Source organism: Triturus cristatus, chromosome 3_1 (assembly GCF_964204655.1).
Source record: "Triturus cristatus chromosome 3_1, aTriCri1.1, whole genome shotgun sequence".
NCBI lineage: Eukaryota > Metazoa > Chordata > Amphibia > Caudata > Salamandridae > Triturus > Triturus cristatus.
Window position 1 is genome coordinate 925,615,903 of NC_140583.1, and position 18,517 is coordinate 925,634,419.

Below are 18,517 nucleotides of genomic sequence, written 5' to 3' on the forward strand. Positions count from 1 at the left end.
GACTGTGATTATCAGGGGTGGGGTGGAGGCATGGGCCTGCCCATTTTGGGCAACCCCCACCCCTATTGGTATTTTTTATAAAATTCCCTGGTGTCTAGTGGGCTTTTTGCCCCCCCCGGGGCACAGATTGGGGGCTACTGCCCCCATCTGCCCCCCAGGGGGGGCAAAAAGACTAGATAATGCCCAAAATATTTGGGGGGAGCAAAGGCTCTTGCCCAAGGGGCCGCTCCCCCCTCCCTGGTGTCTAGTGGGGATCCCCACGCAGGGATCCACTGGGGAGGGGTACCATTGGAAAGGGGAGATTTTCCCCTTTCCAACGATACCTCTCCCGTCTTTCTATGTGCTCAGGGGGCTGAGATAGCCCCCTGAGCACGTAGAAAGTGAAACTGAAATGAGCCTCTTGGCTCATTTCAGTTTCACTTTCACTGTAATGACGTCGGCGCGACGTGCGCGCCGATCGTCATTACAGTGAAAGGGGGGGGGGGGCCTCGGGAGCTGGGGAAGCTCTTCCCCAGCTCCCGAGGCTATTTTGCATGAAAGGGATTCCCCAGGGTATGCCTCATGACTAGCTGGACTCGTCATGGGAATACAAGGGGTTAAAATTAAAACTTTGATAGTTTATTTTTGTTTGTACATTAAATAAAACATTTCATCAATTGTGTATTTGTTTGATGAACAGTTATGTCTTTATATTTGGGCAAACCATTGAGAATACTTGGTCAGTGTCCCTGGCTTCCAGCAATAACCCAGTGGGGATCCACGGATTCCAATAATGTTTCACTGGGGGTTCCAGGATATCAGTATTGATGAAGGGCCCGATTCTGATGCAGTTTGGAAGTCTTCCCAGCCGAATGGGATTGGTAATGGTTTCCAACCAACTCGGATCGGGAGAGTCCGACCGAGCACGATGCATCCGGATACTTCCAGATACGATTTGGGTGGACTCCCATTGACATCAATGGGAGCCTATGTTCAGACTGAATGTATAGGCTCCCATTGAATTGAAGAAAGGGGTTGTAAGGGAAAATCGGGCACCCCCTGGTGCCTGCCACACTGTGCATGGCTGGTAAGGGGGGACCCATGGGTACCACCACTGGTCTGAGTGGGAAGGCTCTGAGTGCAAGGGGGCCCGCTGTGGGCCCCCAAAGTCTGATTCCGTCTGCCGATTCGACAGCACAATTCGGAAAGGCTGTCCGAATCCAGCATCGTACTTGGTTGTTCAGAAACACAGCTCTTAGAGACGTACGATTCTGCTCCGTATGGCTCGGTCATTCCGAATGCAGTCAGGTTCAGATTGGGATATTACTGACGCCTAACTCGCATTGTACTCTGTTGGTCGGAAACTTTTCCGAGTCAGTCGGAAAGACACTTTCTCGATCCAATTCGGATGGAGCAAATGCCGTTAGGTGGCCTTCCTAACCGCATCGAAATCGGGTCATATGTGGGGGTGTCAACAGAAGTCAAAAGATAAAGAACCACTAGTCTACATCATCAGAAATCTTAAGCTAGCTAACAATCTAACACAGAACCAGTCAGAATTGTTGTGAATCAGAGCCTGCCCTTTTTAGAAAAGGCTTTGCAGTACTGCCTTTTTTCCTGTGCACAACTGCAACGTAAACCATGGTAGTCTCAAATCGTCATGGTTTACATGACTGTTTGTGATGTGCAGGGAGAAAACTCAGTGTGCATCAGGAATATTTCTATTGTTTCGCAGGAAGAGACTTCTGCACTGGAGTTTGTTTCTGGAAAACTAAAAGAATACAGAGTGGATTGCAATGATAATGTAGCTTGCCCCAGTGTTATATTTTCATCGAAAGTGGTTTTGCTGTGTTTGTGAGTGTGCAAACGTCCCACAGGAGAATTAAGAATACTGTGTGCAGACTGCCACATATAATGCAATCGTAAGATGCATCTCCAAACACATCTTTTTATAGCCCCTCTCCAAAATAAATTGATGTAAGATGGGTCTTCCTTAAACTTTCTGTAATAATTCCAAATGGGACCACAGAGTGACTTTGTCCCGGTCCTCAGCATGATAAGTAGAAATGAACCCAGAGAAAATAAAGCAGTCAGATACTAAAAGGTGCTGGTTACGCACTCAGGAGTCAATGCACTCCAATAAGCGAATACTGAAATAAAATCCTACAAATAGTATCAGACAGAAAAGCTGCATGCAGCAACCTATTTGCCAAATGATACTTTCAGTGATTGTTGAGGGTGTAGGAAATAGTGAACATTGCAGCTCTGCAGATAACTGCCAAATGGACCCCACTGCATCCCACCCAGGAAGAGGCCATGGTAATTGTGGACTTCCATCAAATGCATCCTCTGATCTATCTCTTCATGATTTCGTAGTCATAGAAAGGTCCTGTCTCAGAGTGAAAGTGGATAGTTTCCTAACCTTAAGGCTTGTCTCAAAAGCAGCCAAAAGGGAACCTAGGACCTTAACTCTGTATCTCAAATCGAGTGTTCCCTGGTGAGTAGACATGTGTGCAAAGAAGACTCTTGGAGATGCGAAAGTACAGTGTCCTAGGAGCTATATAATGCACACATCACCTTACTGTGACAAGAACAAGAATACCTAAGAACAAGTCTCTGGTAGAAACCTCAGGTAGCATTCCTTAAAAAGGATAGTTCACCAAATTCCCCTTGTGATAAGCAAAAGCAATGGCCACCAGAAAAAAACACTTCAGCTGGGAGGACTTTCTGAGTATTATTTTCCTTCAGATTGAAGAACGGGGAAACCAAACCTAACAAGAACTGTGGCAGGCTTGCCAAAGGCCTTATTCAGGATCCTCCCTTTCAAAAGCTGATAGGAGCATGTCATTGTCTCCTTAAAACTTTCTCTGAGATCTCTTAATATTATGTGACCACTAAATCCCTTTTAGAGTAGAAACAAATGTGTATAGGAAGATGCACTCTCTAAGGAATTAAAGAGCCTAAGATGTTTGCACACCAAGGCCCACATTACATATAGGGTGCACTGTCCTTGTTTGTGCCACAACGCTCATTTCAGCAGGCATACCAGGTGCAAACAGGGACAGTGCATCATATTATAATGATTGTGCTGTCCCCAGGGAAGCTGCTCACTTAAACCTGCACTGGAGGCAGTGCATACACAGAAATATGAAGCAGCTGCTTCAAAGCTGCCATTTATGTTTTTTATGCAGGCGGCAACCCCTCTGCAATTTAAAGAGGGGTTAGAGTCCCCCTGGATGCAGGTGCGGTTATTAGTCCTTGGTACCCCCTTTCTGCGCTCCAGAGGGCTACCCTCAGGAAGCACATTGACATTGTGCCACCTTTTTGTGGCACACTTTCAGTGCACCTCCTAAGGGCATGTCTGCCTCTGTGACTGTGTCAGTAATACGGGGTGGGTGCAGACGCAAAGTTATTCCCTCATTCCTCCATGCAAATGAAGGAACCCCCTCTGAAGATAGGGCTGGTGCTAAATGTGCACCAACATTAGCAATATTACAGAAAGGGGTCTCAAAAGCATCTTCACCCCCCTATGTAATACCATAGTACACCTGGGGTGCCAAAAACGGTGCACATGCTCTGCACCCAAGAATCTACGTGTGATGCAGCCCCCAATGCGCAAAGTTGTTTCTGATAAAGCACTCATGAAAGGATTCCAATTTATGTGCAAAGGACCGAAGTGTAGCTGACATACAAGACTGCTGAAGTATCAGAGATACCTTCCAGAGCAAACTCTGGCGGAAGAGGGGCGGTGGTCAGCTTCTGAACCCTCTGTTTCAGATGCTGCAATAGACCCAGTGAAAAAGGAAGACTTACCAGAAGGGAGAAATAAAGTAGATGTGACCACAATTTTACGGGAAATAAAATGAAATTGACAACTGTTTCACCAGCTGAATGAGAGGAAGAAGAAGAAACCAGAATTTCTTGCATCAAATGTAAGCTCTCATCAGAATGAAAACCACCTTGTGTCACATCCTGTGGAGAATTTTGACAATTAGGAGGAAAGGGAAAGCAATAAAGACTTTCCCCTGAGGCGGGTAAAAGCTGGACATCCCCCTCCATGCTGTTGCTGTCCCTTCTAAAAAACAGACGAAAAGGAGCTGATTGTCCCAGGAGGTAAACATATGCATGCAGGAAATTCTAAACAATCCACAGATCAGTTTAAACAGTACTATATTCAAGCAAAAAATCCCTCCAGATGACTGAAACTTTGATTTAGTTTCAGGAATGAGCCACCTCAAGGGGAGATTTGGATTTGTTAACTCATGCCTAGCACAGGATCTGACTGAAGGAGATCTGTAACACAGTCCATGTTGTAGTGAACCAACCATCATTTGTAATCTTTCTTCAGAGGTTTCATATGCATTAATGCCCAGGGTACTAAAATTACATGCTGTCATGGTTATGCCTTTGAGACTAGCGCTATCAACAAGCATGAGGAGACCTGCATCCTAAGAGAAGTTAAGGTCTGGATATCAGTTTGACTGGTTTAACTATTCTGGAAGATACACATCAGAGAAGAGTGTCAAAAAGCCCCTGAGCAATTCCTCTGATATGCCAGGACCAATGAGGACTTTTTGGCATTTGCCTACTTGGATAAGGGAATAGATTTTCTCTGTATCACCTGTGGATACTCATAATAGGGTTAGGTAGAGAAGAAAATTGGCAAGTTGAAGGGTTATAGCTTCCCTTGTTGGGTCCTTGCGAAAACCCTGCGATTTGTCAACACAAGATGATAGAGCAGAACCATGTTGACCTTGACCATGGGAAGGTGAGGGATGATCTAAGTCACCTTACACCAAGTCTTCAATTACTTTTCACCTTGTATGAGTAAGGCGATACACTGCTCCGTTACAGTGTCACTCCTCCACTCCATTTTAGCATCCCTTCATATAGTCCCAAAAACAAACTGCTCACAATAAAGAGCTCTGGATAAGCCCACTGAGCAGCACCAGGTGGATGGAGCACCAGGGCAATGGAGCACCACTTTGATAAAGCATACCACTTACTGCGGTTGAGGGGTATGCAACCTCTAAAATCATCGCCAGGAGTTTAACTTAACCCTTTGGCCCCTGAAAAAGGGTGCTTTGGTTTCCTTACACGATCAGCCCAGACTGTTTGGAATCTGCACTCATTACTTCAGGTAGATGGCACCAAAGGTATTCCAAAAGATTCCTCATATTCCCTCAGTCTTAACTCAGTTATATTCTGGTGCCATATTTCCCTATCCTTCTTGGGACTGGTTCGTTCCATTAGGTTCGCTTGTCAAGAACCACATTTACAATAGATTTAACCAGCAGACGTAGAAGCAGGGCATCACAGATTAAAAGGGCAAATTCTGAGGTGGCCAAGAATATAGAGTTAGAAGCTGAGGATCCAAAGTAGCTTGTTTATTCTGTTGACGAGCTTGCAGATGAGTGGAAGACACCTCCCTGGAGGAAGAAGAAGCAGAAAGTGTTTTCTTGTAGTGCTGCCATGCACAGTCTTATGCCTGCCCCTACATCTGTGGTGACTGCGATCCCACAGGCGAGAGATTCTTTTACTGGTAGGTGAGATTAAAATGAGATCACACACTGAGCATTCTTAGGAAGAGGAGTGGATTACTGTCCACCTTCCATATAAATAAGAAAACACAACAGCTCTTGACAGTATTGAGCATGAAGCTCAAATTAAAGTGGCAGTGGCAGTGGCAGCTACCTGCTTCCACTAGACCTTCTCACATATCCCTGTCTGCTCCACACTACAACAGCTCATGCCTCTTTAACCCACTACCAGATAGTCCCTACCTCTTTACCTCACACTTTCAGGTTATTTTTCTTCTCTGCGTTCTCCCTTTGTCACTGTTTTTTCCATCGTCCTCTCGTCCTCTGCCTTTCTTGCTCTGGATTAAAATCTGATATGGTAAAGTATGATATGGTAACAATGAGTCACGGTGGGCCCCACATGCAACCACTGGCTCAAATTAAACACTAAGGCCAACCCATACCATCGCTAAACTGCTCAATTGCCCTTTACTTTTAAATGTTAATGAAAGTGCTGAGTATTTGGTGGGGCCATCAGTAATAATGTTACTATAACCTAAAGAAAATAAAGGAAACTATTTAAGATAATATTTTGTTAAACCAGTAAGTTTACTGCGATTGTATTATGCATTCTCTTTACTTCAAAGTGCAGTTAGTGTGTTAAATTTTTAAAAATTATTTTTTACAGAATTGATATTTTTTTCTTCCCGTGCAGGCTCTTCGAGTGATGGGAAGAATAATGCGTGAATGCTGGTACGCCAACAGCACAGCTCGTCTGACAGCGCTTCGCATTAAGAAGACTATTGCTCAGATCTGTATCGAGGAAGATTTTAAAGTCTAAGTGGTTTTCTAGGGTGATAGAACTTAGCTGGACCTAGTTTGTTGTTGTTATTTGCACTACCTCAGAGATATTCAGCATTTAAGTGCCCAACTCATAACCCTGAAAGATGTTCAACAGTGTGATCATCATTAGGAAACCTATTGGCTGGTAATCGATTGTTAACAAACTTACCAAACAGCCTTGAAAATTTTAGCTGATACACTACCTTCATTAAAAGTTTTCAGTTATTGAAGTGATATGGGGAATTTTTAAAAAAAAGAAATATACTGTCTTGCTGCCAAAAGGCTTGATATCTGCACACAGATTCGTTGGAAAGGCACATCTTTGTGCCTGTACACTTGACTAATGATTTGGATAAGTCAATACCCCAACGCAAGCACTCTAAGCAGAATTTTCTTGAATAGATATTTGTAAAGATATTCCACTATCTATTTTTCTACTGGTTTGTCTATCAATATAGGTCTGTTTTTTTCCATTGGGATAAGTTCAATTCTACAGAAGCATTTGATATTTTTGCAGAATGAATTCTGACACAAATTATACAAAATACACGTTCACGATAATATTGCAACACTTTTGTGCTACATTTATGAGATATCAAAAGTTGTTTTCATTCTACCTTGTGCATTACCTTCACATTCCCCCATGCAGTTTCAGCTGTTATTTCAGCAGCTGAAATCTCCCAGGCAAACATAACAGGTCTGTGTTGTTTCTATGGGCCTGGCTGAAGACACTATTACCGGCCTCATCAGGAATTTCAGGGGACTAGTATTGAGGCCTCTAACTAGCCTTTAAAGAGATGCAAAAGCTCTGGCAGGCATGGGAGCATCTCCACTTAGACCTGATGTTACTTGGTAAACGCATGTTAAACGATAATCAAACCAAAGTTGTGTTAACCACTTCTTATCACACGCATGAGCATATTTCCTGTTACTTGGTCTTTTGATACTGACATCACCTGTCTCCTTGACTTTAGAATGATATTGACCCCATCAGTACTGCTATAGGTCATTGCAGTTGGTTCACATAAGGTGAATGAGTCTTAGGCCTCATTTCAAGATAGCCGGATAGGTGAAGTATTCACCACAAATGGTGAACCATACTCCAGAGTGAGGTATTTATTGTCCTAAAAACCTTCCATTCCGAAGTTTCATATTGCAAATGAGGCACTGCGGAATCAGAATTTAGCACACCGAATTCCTCCTGTTTTGCCTTTTTTATAGGCTATTTTCCTCGATAAATCGTTAAATGTAGGCATGTTTGACCTGCCGGATTTTATAAGGGGAAACCGCAAGGGTCGGATCATTCTCACACAACTCATAAATCCAATCCCTGTGTAAACACATGTGCACAGGAATCGGAATCAGAATTTAGCCCTGCACTCATAATCAGGGCCCCAATATAGTTGGTAAATAAAAAGGTTTGTCTTTAATATGGCTATGCGCATTGTATTCCTTTGAAAAAGTTTGAGCTGTTAATACATAAAGTGGCAGGAAATCATTGTACTACTTTTGTCAACACAGTCAAAAAATTGTTTCAGAATATGAGCATTTTTATACTATAAACCAACAACACATTACATATTTTTCACTCCAGAGTCAGGATAAACAAAAACAAAATGTTTTTCATTCTACCCTGTATCTGGAAAGCAGGTATAAAAAAATACCAGTGGCACTTTCTTAAATGGACCCAAAACGCAATGCATTTAATGCGTGTTTTTACTTTCTTTGTATGTATTGTCTTACTCCATAATCCCGACAGCATTACAGGTTGCGTTTATAATCGAATATTATGGTTTATCAGTTTGAGGTACGATGGGGGATAGTAAACCTTCTAAGATGTAATTCATTGATCTTTCTGGCCTACATGAACTTTGTATCTGTGTTAAAATCTCTGTCTATTAGACACAGCTGACTATCTGAATTAAAAAAGGGCAAGAAACAAAGGAGGTTAATATTAATACAAATAGTTAAAAACAAGATCAAAAAGGTATTTCATTTTTCATATCAAAGTTGTACATACTCTCATGCATACATGAACAATCACCATAACACAGGCCCACACAGACATAAACATCTTTGGGGCATATCAACAAGGGCTTTATCTCTGCTTTTTTGGCTTTAAAAGCCAAAAAAGCAGAGATAAAACTAGCGCCCTATCAACAACAGGGTGCTAACACGCAAATGTGCATGTTAGCACCCTTTTACTCTACGCTTCCCCTTGCATCTCTAATGAGATGCAAAGGGGGCGTTCCAGAGTAAAATAATAGGAGAAATGTCGCTAAGCGACATTTCTCCTATTATCAAGAATGTCGCTAACCCTGTTAGAGACAAAAAAAGCAGCGCTAACCGCGGTTAACGCTGCTTTTTTACGTCTGCTAATTTTCAGACTTAGCCATGATATCCTATGGAAGGAGGATATCATGGCTAAGTTTATCTGTCCCTTTCAACAAGGTAACGTGTGATTATCGCTGGGTTTCCAGCGATAATCTCACGTTAGCCACTTAGCGTGAGGATTTTTATCGCTATTGAGACAAGCGTTGCTAATAGCACGCTATCTCAGCGATAAAAATTCACGCTAGCCGGCGATAATTATCCTCACGCTAAGAGCGCTGAGCGATAATTATCGCCGGTTGTTGTTGATATGCCCCTTAAGTCTTTACATAATCACAGTGTAACTTTCTATGACTAATATAAGCATGTGTGCACATACATACAAATATATAACTTATAAAGACATACGCAGTATACACATCATTATAAAATACAAATAAACGTGTGTGGAAAATTTTTAGTAAAACATTTCAGATGAGCTTATGCACACTGTTATTGTGAGAAAAGCAGTTTTAAGTGATTGCAATATCTCTGTTCACTAATCACTGCACACGTGAAAAATCGAATCACAGACAAGTATTGGCGCTGTGAGTGGTGGCCACATTTCCTCACGTGTCGTTCCTGAATGCAGTCGAAAAATAAAAATACTGATTAAGATATAAAAATGACAAAATCAACAAAACTACAAGAAAAAAGTTAGATGGGCCATTGCAAACAAAATATGTTGCCAATATTGCCGAATTTCTAAAGGCAGGAAAGACTAGAGTAGAGTAGAGGAACTAGTGTTGATATAGGATCAGCCGTGGCAGGTAAGAGCGGTGGGGCAAGGTGAGGGGGGATTTTGAGAGGCGACCACGAGGGAAAATTAATTATTTTTTTAATTTTCCCTAGTGATTGTCTCTCGGAATCCCCCTCACCTGGCCCCACCACTCTTACCTGCAGTGGCTGTAGTTGTATAATACACAGGGGCTATGCGGCACGATCGCTGTGAGCCTTAAGGCATTTAGAGCTGCAGCTGCCTTATATGCACTTAATAATCGATTTTTATTTTTTGTTGCTTGGTTACATAGATTGCAACTCTCATTTCAAAAGCACTTTTAATTAAGTCTAAATAATCATTTTGTGTTTTTTACATGACTCCCAAGTTCCTAGGGACACGTGGTTGCCCCTTCTTTTTTATGTATTTTTTCTTGGTTATCCTAATTGAAAGAAAACAGTGAAAACTTTACGTGTTATGGTACAGATGGAGGGCTATCAATGTTATGGACACCAGCCTCCAAGTAATTATGAATATTGTGAAACCTTTAGGTTTTATTGTAAATAAAATGTGATAATTCTGGAAATGGATATGTTTTTTAAGTCACCAAAAGATTCCTTAGCAGAACCCTCGCCTTCATACAAAGTCATAGTTAAATGTCATTCGTTGAATATTCTTTCAGATCCTCAATTTGCTACTACATTTTTCAGTAAATACTTCGATGAATTCAATCTAGCTTTGCTGTCAAGTGTACCTATAAGTAGTCAACTGCATAATAGTAGATTTTTGACCTATGCTGCTGGCCTAGTATGCCTACAAATGCATCATTTCCAGAATAATTTTGCAATAATCCCTTCTAAGAATTACCCATGCCCCCTCACCTCTAAACATTGTCCTCTAAATCCTAATATGTTTAGAAACGTCTACATTGGCCCCAAACAATCTTGCACACCCTCACACTGATGTTTTTTAGCAGTAAACCCAAGTTGATAATGTAATTTCCACACTAAACTCACTGCATTCCATTAGAATCAGATAACTTTTCCCAAACACAAAACATGTTTTAAGTTAGAGTTTTTATGTGAATACCATTTTAACAAAGTGTATATTATCTTTCCAAAACTTATAGGATCTTAAATGAGAATTATACTGTTATCTAACGGAGGTATTGCTGTGAAATAAATATGCACATTCTCAAGAGGCCGTGATTTCATAGGAATAACAATGATTTAATGGGCCACCATTACTGAGAAACAATTTCATCGAAACTATTTAATGGAAATTTGCAGGATGAATGGCACGTACCATTGCATAGAAACCAATTCATGTACTATCTTTATTTTAAACTGGCTTTTGCATGGGTATTTTTTAAAGTCATAATGCAATGGTTGCAAGTCCTACTTTCAGAGGTATTTACTTCAGTGCTTTACTTTCCGGGGACTTTACTTTAGATGTGTATCTTTTACGCTGTTAAACAATTACTTGGTATGCTTTTAATTTGCTAACTCGTCACCCCCTCAACGTAATCTATCCTTTACCCCAGCACAACCACTAAACACCTTCCATCTTGCATGCTAAATGTCTTCACCATAACTAAACTACACCCATGTCTCACTCCAAATCTCAACCTATCCCTGAACCCTAAAACCCCTCTCTATCCTATACAGAACCTATCTCTAAATCCTAAAACCCCTCTCTACCCATAAATGGCACCCATTTTGAACCCTAATACTGTTTTCTATGCCTAAACCTTACCCATTCCGGGACCCCCCAAAAACTTCACCACCCATAAACACCATGCATTCCTGACCCCTCAAAACCCTTCACCCCCCTTTAAACAACACGCATCACAGATTCCTAAACAAACCTCACCATCCCTAAATACCATTCAGCCCAGACTAAAAAAACCCTCATCTCCCCAAACTCCACCCATCCCTGAACCCTAAAAGCAATTTCTACCCCTGAATAAAACCCATCTTTGAGCCCTAAAGAATCCTCAGTACTCCTAACCTCCACCCATCCTGAACCCTAAAATTCCCTTTCTATGAATAAACCCCATCCATCCTTGAATATTGAAAGAATCCTAAACACCGCTAAACACCACCCATCACTGACCCTTAAAACCCTCACCACCCCTAAATAATCCCCATTCCAAAACCCTAAAATCCCCTCACCACCCATAAACACCATCCTTTCCATACCTATAAAAATCCTCATCAGCCATAAACTCAACCCTTCCCGGAGTCCTAAGAGCCCTTTTACCCATACACGCCAGCCATCCAATAACCTTAAAAACCTTTCACCACAACTAAAATTCACCAATCCATGAACCCTAAACACCAATTTCCACATCTAAACTCCATCTATTCATGAACCTTTAAAAACCCTCACCACCCTAAACACCACTTTCTGAACCGTAAAATTATGTCTGCCCTTAACCTCCACCAATCTCTGACTCCTGCTCCACTCATTGCTGAACCCTTACAACGCTTCACCATGCTAAAACTCGACTCATCACTGAACCGTAAAAATCCCGCAACGGCCCTAAACTCCACCCATCTGTGAACCCTAGAAATCCCTTAACAGCCCTACATGCACCCTGTCCAAGAACCCTAAATACCACTCACCACTCATAAACTCCACTCATCCTATGAAACCACTGTTAAGCTCCACCCATGTCTGATCACTAAAATCCCTCACCCCACTTAAACTACACCCATTCTGGAACCATAAACCCCTTTCTACAACTAAACTCCACCCATTCCAGACCCCAAAAAGCCCCTCATCAACCCTACACATCACCCATCCCTGAACTGAAAAAACCCTCACTACTACATAAAGCCACCCAATTTTTATGTAAATTTGGATTTTTTCCTTTAATATTATTTGTACTTTAAAATGTTTCTTTTGTTTTCCAGTTTTTTTTCCTTAAAATTTGCCTTTCCCAAAATAGTTTTTCCATGATTTGTTTTTCTCCAAATTGCTTTTCCATTGATTCACACACACCAGCCCCAAGTGTTAGTAAATTGCTAAGTAATTTAGTAAATGTTCAAATTACTTGTCCAAATGTGCCAGGCGCTGCTAGATGGACATCTCAGATTAGCTCCCATTTTTAAATTGAACTGTCTATCAAATTTGGCTAGAACATCAAATTGATGAATTAGATTTATTTTTTCGTCTCGTGAAAGGGTACTATAAAACTCACTTGCAAATCGCTTGAATGCAGTATGAGGCCACCTTTGAAATGTTGATGAAAGAAGTGTGCCATGGTTATTGTCTTTTAAACAATATGATTGTAGAATCGGTGACACAGAGCTGCTAGCTACCAGCTTTCACATAAGTTATGAATCTGAGCCAAGCAAGGGCCCATCATGGGTTTAAGGGGCAGAAACAAGTTTCAGTGTCCTGCATCAAGGGTATAATGATAATATCCTTTAACCATAATAGCCACTGCTCTCTCCTTTTGTCCCTCTTCCAATGAGGTTCTTATAAAAGAGTTTAAGATTATGGCCTAGACTGGTATTCCAAGCAACCAGTCAACCTGTCAACATTCCATTGAATGCCATCATGTATTATGTTTCCTGTTTTATATTGACTGTGTGTCCCAAAATTGAGGCTTAGCAGTAAATCTAGTTTTTAATAACTTTATAATGTCTGTGACAAATAGGTACTATATGTTGGATATTTACCATGTGCAGAATGTACTATTGCAAAATATGTTCAATATGTCTGTTATATGCAATCATCAGTTTTAGAGTTGCATCCTATCTGAACTACCAAAGGAAGCATTTGATTTTTATTGTTGAATCTGTGATTGTGAATTATATGCAGAGGGAAAAAGTTAAGATAAAACATACACACAATAATGTTATAATAATATTTATATATATATAAAGTATCTAGCTTATTACGTATATTTTGAAATTTGAAATGTGAAATAGAATTTTTTCAAGTTATGTGATATATTCTGCATAGTCTCTGTAATTATTAAATATGCTGCTAACCTGGGTTTAAAAAAGAATTGATTTATAAACAAAAGTATGCAGTTCTACATTGTGATTTAGAGGGAGTTGTCTCTTTGTTCAGAATGTAATGTGGGATTGTGATGTTGGACAGAAATCATTGCTTTCCATGATAATTGTTCACAACTGAAAGGCATTTATATATTTTTTTGATTGCTGACTAATTCCAGCACACACAATGACATTTCAGCATATCTTGTTAATGATTTTTTCATTTGAGAAAATTATCATCTTGCTTTTGACATTGCTTTAATCAGGCTTCAGTTTGTAAACCTACTGAGTGTTAATAAAATACATCTTAAAACATTCCTGCCCATAACATTATAGTTTTTCTCCCTGCTTGGGCTATTGCTGCTTTGAGTATGAAAGCATACATTTAAGAGACAGTGTGTATTTACAATATTATAAAGCAAAATACTGCATATTTATTATATTAAAATGTGCTTTGTTACATTCCATATTTTGGAAGCTGCCTCTAGGTGTATATAATTGTTGAAATATGTTTCTATGCCTACTGTTAATGGCCATGTATTGTTTTGTAAAGTGCCAATATGCACTCATCGTAATGGTTTCTGTGAAGCATAAAATTATATTTTAATTAAAAGAAACATTTAAAAGTAAATGGATCTGCATCAATGTATGTCCTTTCTCTGCCTTTGTACTATGGTATAATATATGACTTGTAATCCGTGATTGTAGATAGTGATTTTATAAAATGAATATGAAATATGTTTCCGTAGTTATTTATTTGTGGATGCACAAACTGTGTACACAGCATTGAATATGGTACATGAGAACAGATAACTAGATGCAATTTAACATCTCATGGAAAAATGGTACATAGCAAGATATTACCTCTGTAAATATTTACAAGTACAGAAATCTGTAGTTCACTCTATTGATGGAAGTAATATTGTTCTTGAGCATTGCATAGTTGTAAAAATATCAAAAAGGACAACAAAATCATAAAAAGCTCCTGATAAAAAAGCCACATTATCTGGATGGAAGTAATTGGATACAAAGACATTCACAGAAACCTCTGGAACCGTAAGGGTTTGACATGTTAATAAAAGTAAAAATAGGTTATGTTGTTGGCCAGGAGATCTAGTTCTTCTTTTCAGTCTCATACCTCTACATTTGTTTTCCGCCATATGCTGTGGCTTTTATATTTTCGATGGAAGTCAATAATCCACTTTGACGCCTTTCTTATTATGTCTCTGTAACCTAAAAGTGCATGAATATAAAGTCACAGAAGAGCTTGAAAATGAATTTCTCTCAAATTTTCCTTATTCCTTCTTGGTAATCAATACTTGAACAAATCTGGGTGCGGATTACATGATTTGAGGATTGAAAGTGATTGTTTTAAGCCATGGTCTCTGCCAGGCTTATTAACTACCTAGTGCCTTAAATAATTGAAGAGTCGAAGTAGCTATATGTTATTATCATAGACAGTGGTTGTTTGTCATGGGAGCTTTAAAGGAATGTGCATCTTTTGGCTGGAAATGACGTCTCTAAAGTAGCCATAGTGGAAAACACATTACAGTAACATAATAGAAACCAAAATAGGAGCACAACAAAAACATACACAGGGCATAACAAAGCACAAATAAATGCACAATCACAACATAATAACACAATGAAACCGAACACAATACACTTCACTAATCCTTGAAAAAGGGGCATTGTCCTTGAGATTATCCTTCTCTGTGCTCTGTTCAGAATTTGTATCAAGACGCATAACATTGTCTCTGCTTTGCTGTATGTATTCAACTGGGACATGCATTAAATTCCGCTATTTGTAGGATATATACATATATTTAAATCACCTCTAAAAATGTATGTCGTAAGAAAAATAATTTACAAAATTGGAAGTTTACCATAAATCTTACATTTGTCTCCATTTGGTCAATTGAATGAAACCACCCTGATATCCATATCTGTTTCCTTCAATGTCCAGTTCAGAGTGTCTGTATTCGCTCTGTTTATCAATAATGACATTCTTTTCTTTTTTTCTTTTTTTGGGGGTATTTTAAGTCATGGTCTGGCCCAAAGGGCTGTGTAATGTTTTAGAGGGAGCCTTTTGCTGTGTATTACAACTTGTGGGTTGCAGAAGCATTGGCTGGCACTTCAAATAGTAATATGTGATTTTGTTTCTGAATTATTTTAGGTGTTCATGGTTAAAGGTATTTCATATTAGCATGGAAAACATTAAAAGGTGTACAAAATAAAAATAATCTACATGTTTTACACTGAGCATTTCATGGAACTGAAGGACAGTTGTACAGAATTATAAGGAATGGTGCAATTGTGTTTTGGGGAGCTAAGGACGAATTTACCTCTTGTGATTTGAAAAACTTCTATGATTAGCTGGGTAGTGAGGCAGATAAAATGGGCACAGCCAGAGAAACAGAGTTCATCTGTTAAGTGGTTACTTTTTTGTTTGTGTAGTCCTTAGTGATACTGAAATATTTTGTGGTTGATGCATCAAAGCAATTGATGAGTCTGTGTGTGGCAGAAATGCGATCACATTTCCATTCAACTATGATTTTCCGAACTGTGACATGCAGTGCAGCTTTGAGTGGGTTGAGAATGGAGTCATGGAGGCCAGTGAGGAGGTCTTCATGGCTGTCAAATCTGTTATAAAAAAGGGCTTTTGTAGCTGTGCAAAGGGTCAGATCATGCAGGGGATTTGTTTGTTAAGAGCCTAAATGGATTTCTTTTTTACATGGTCTTTGAAAGAGAGGAGAGGGGAAATGTAGAAGCCAAGGAATTTGACAAAAGGACAAAAGAAAGAAATGTTGAGTGAGTTTAGTTGCTTCTACTGTAGCCAATTGATAATCTCTGGTTGTAGTTTGCTAACATTATGAGGCCCATTAGGATGAAGGGCAGATCGCCTCAGCCCGCATGGCGGAGGCGATCCACACTACATCCTTCCCCGCCTGCCACCCATTTACCCCTGCCATATTAGTATGGTGGGGGGTACCGCAGCGGACGGGAAGACCGTTCAACGCTTTTCCGCCTGGTCGACAAGTCAACCGGGAGGAAAAGGGTTTAATAAGGTGGTGGTGTCTGCTAGACACCGCCATCCATATTAGTATGGGTGCCGAAACAAGCCCAACGCCGCCACGGAAAGGCATGCGGAATTCTCTTCCAGGGGCCCGTTACGGGCCCCCAGGGTATTAGGGGTGTGGGGTGCACAGGGGGGTACCTACGGTACCCCCCTGAATTGTCATGGACATGGTGGCAGGCAACCCGCGGTGCCTGTCACCTTGTGCATGACAATGCACACAGTGCATTCCCAACATTGTGGTGGCTGGTGCTCACAGCGCCACCCGCCACAATGCTGGGAATAGAGGATGCCACCGCCACGGTGGCGGTCACATCCTAATCGCTGGTGCAGGACTGCTGCACCACTGGCGGCCGGTCCCAGCACCGCTCGGGTGACGGGCGGACTCTATGTGGGCCTCTATGTGTTTGAATGGCATATTTGTGGTAGCCCTAAGTGATCTGTCTAATCAGGTAGGAGGTAGGTGAACAAAAGAAAATGAGAGGTCAAAGTTGTTGCCTTGTATGAAGGCATAGTTAGCAAGATGACCAGTTAGACACGCTTTACAAGAGTTGTACATTAAGGGCCTCATTTAGGAGACATGTCACATTGCTGCATGAAAGCAGCGATGTAACACTTCTCAGTGCGCCCTATTTACTGTATGATGCATCATGTCACAAGGAATGACAGATAGGTCAGTATTACTGACGTATCTGTTGGCACAAAATAATAGTTACCTCGATCATGCAAGTTACATGCACATACATGACACGGTCTAAGGCTGCACAGTTGAATACACCGGTGACTGGCAGTGACTGGCAGTACAAAAGAGAACACACAGACTGCATGATCTATCTGGGGACTCAGAAAAACCGCATGTGACATCCATCAGAGAGCTGCGTGAATAATTACCTGTAATCCCCTCAGCACAATGCAAACATGCACATACATGACACTGTTCAGGGATCCATCATCTACAGCTGACATTAAATGACCATTCATCATGGTCCCCCCATTAAAGCAGTGCACTTTGTGATCTGCATGGTACATGTTCTTTGCAGCAGGCACATTAACCCTCTGTGCTACCTTTCCAGGAGTCAACCCTTCCAATAGACAAAACTCTGATCTCTCTCTAGGAAGAACATTAATCACCAAAATTATCATGACATTTCTATTGTTTCTGAAAATTGCTGGAGGTCAGGAAGGAGGCAGCAAGTTTTTTTCAAACCATAATATACTTGCAAACACTACGCACCCACCCGAAATAGGTACCCAGTGCGGTCACACCGTTCGCATCGCCCTAACCTGCTTAAGGTTCATGTGACCTCTAGGGTGTGCTGCTTCGTAGACCTGCCCGCAAGACTGGAGATGAACTTCAGTATGGATTGTGGTGGACAGGCCGTCAAGGTTAACCCACAATTGACACCACTAGGGTACACCTGCTTGTGCCAAGACATCAAGCCTTCAAAGGTCTAGTGGGGCCTTCTAAGGTCTAGCATGGGAATGTGCTCCCTCAGTAGAGTGGTCTGGTGGACTGGTCATGAAGGCTGAACCCGGTTCCCCAGTTCCAAATTCAACAGCCCTGGCCAGAGTGCCACATCCTCTCCCCCACTGAACACCATACTTCCCCACTGAGAGAAACTCGTACTGCCTTCAGCTATAACCTAATTGTGCCCGCTATAAACACTTGGATGTGGCTTAATTCAAATTATGCACTTGATAAGAGTAATATGCTGCCCAAAAAAAAAAAGTAAAAGCAACCACTCATAGGGAATGCAAGATTAAGTAAAGCATGTGAAATGTAAGCAGAAACAACATGGTTACCTTAACAATCTCTCACTCACTATTCAGAAATCAGCGAGTGGTTTTACCTGAAAAGTTAAGGACATGACTAGAGGGTCCTGAGGGAACCGTTTCAATGTCCATTGCTTAAATCCTTACAAAACGTAGGCAGTATGGTTTAAAAAGACCACATCCATAAACACAGAGCCATGGTACACATTGTGTTTTCCAATCCAAC

At 40.9% G+C, this 18,517-nt stretch overlaps 1 protein-coding gene across 1 annotated transcript in view; it reads left to right on the top strand.

The window, feature by feature from the left end:
* The window catches only part of ACVR1C (activin A receptor type 1C), a 595,098-nt gene extending 588,589 nt beyond the window's left edge, over positions 1-6,509 (top strand). The window contains exon 8 of the mRNA XM_085646221.1: positions 6,214-6,509. Within this exon, the coding sequence (XP_085502347.1) occupies positions 6,214-6,339 (126 nt within the window). The 3' untranslated portion in view covers positions 6,340-6,509. The remainder of the gene's footprint in view (positions 1-6,213) is intronic.
* Positions 6,510-18,517: the final 12,008 nt, after the last annotated feature.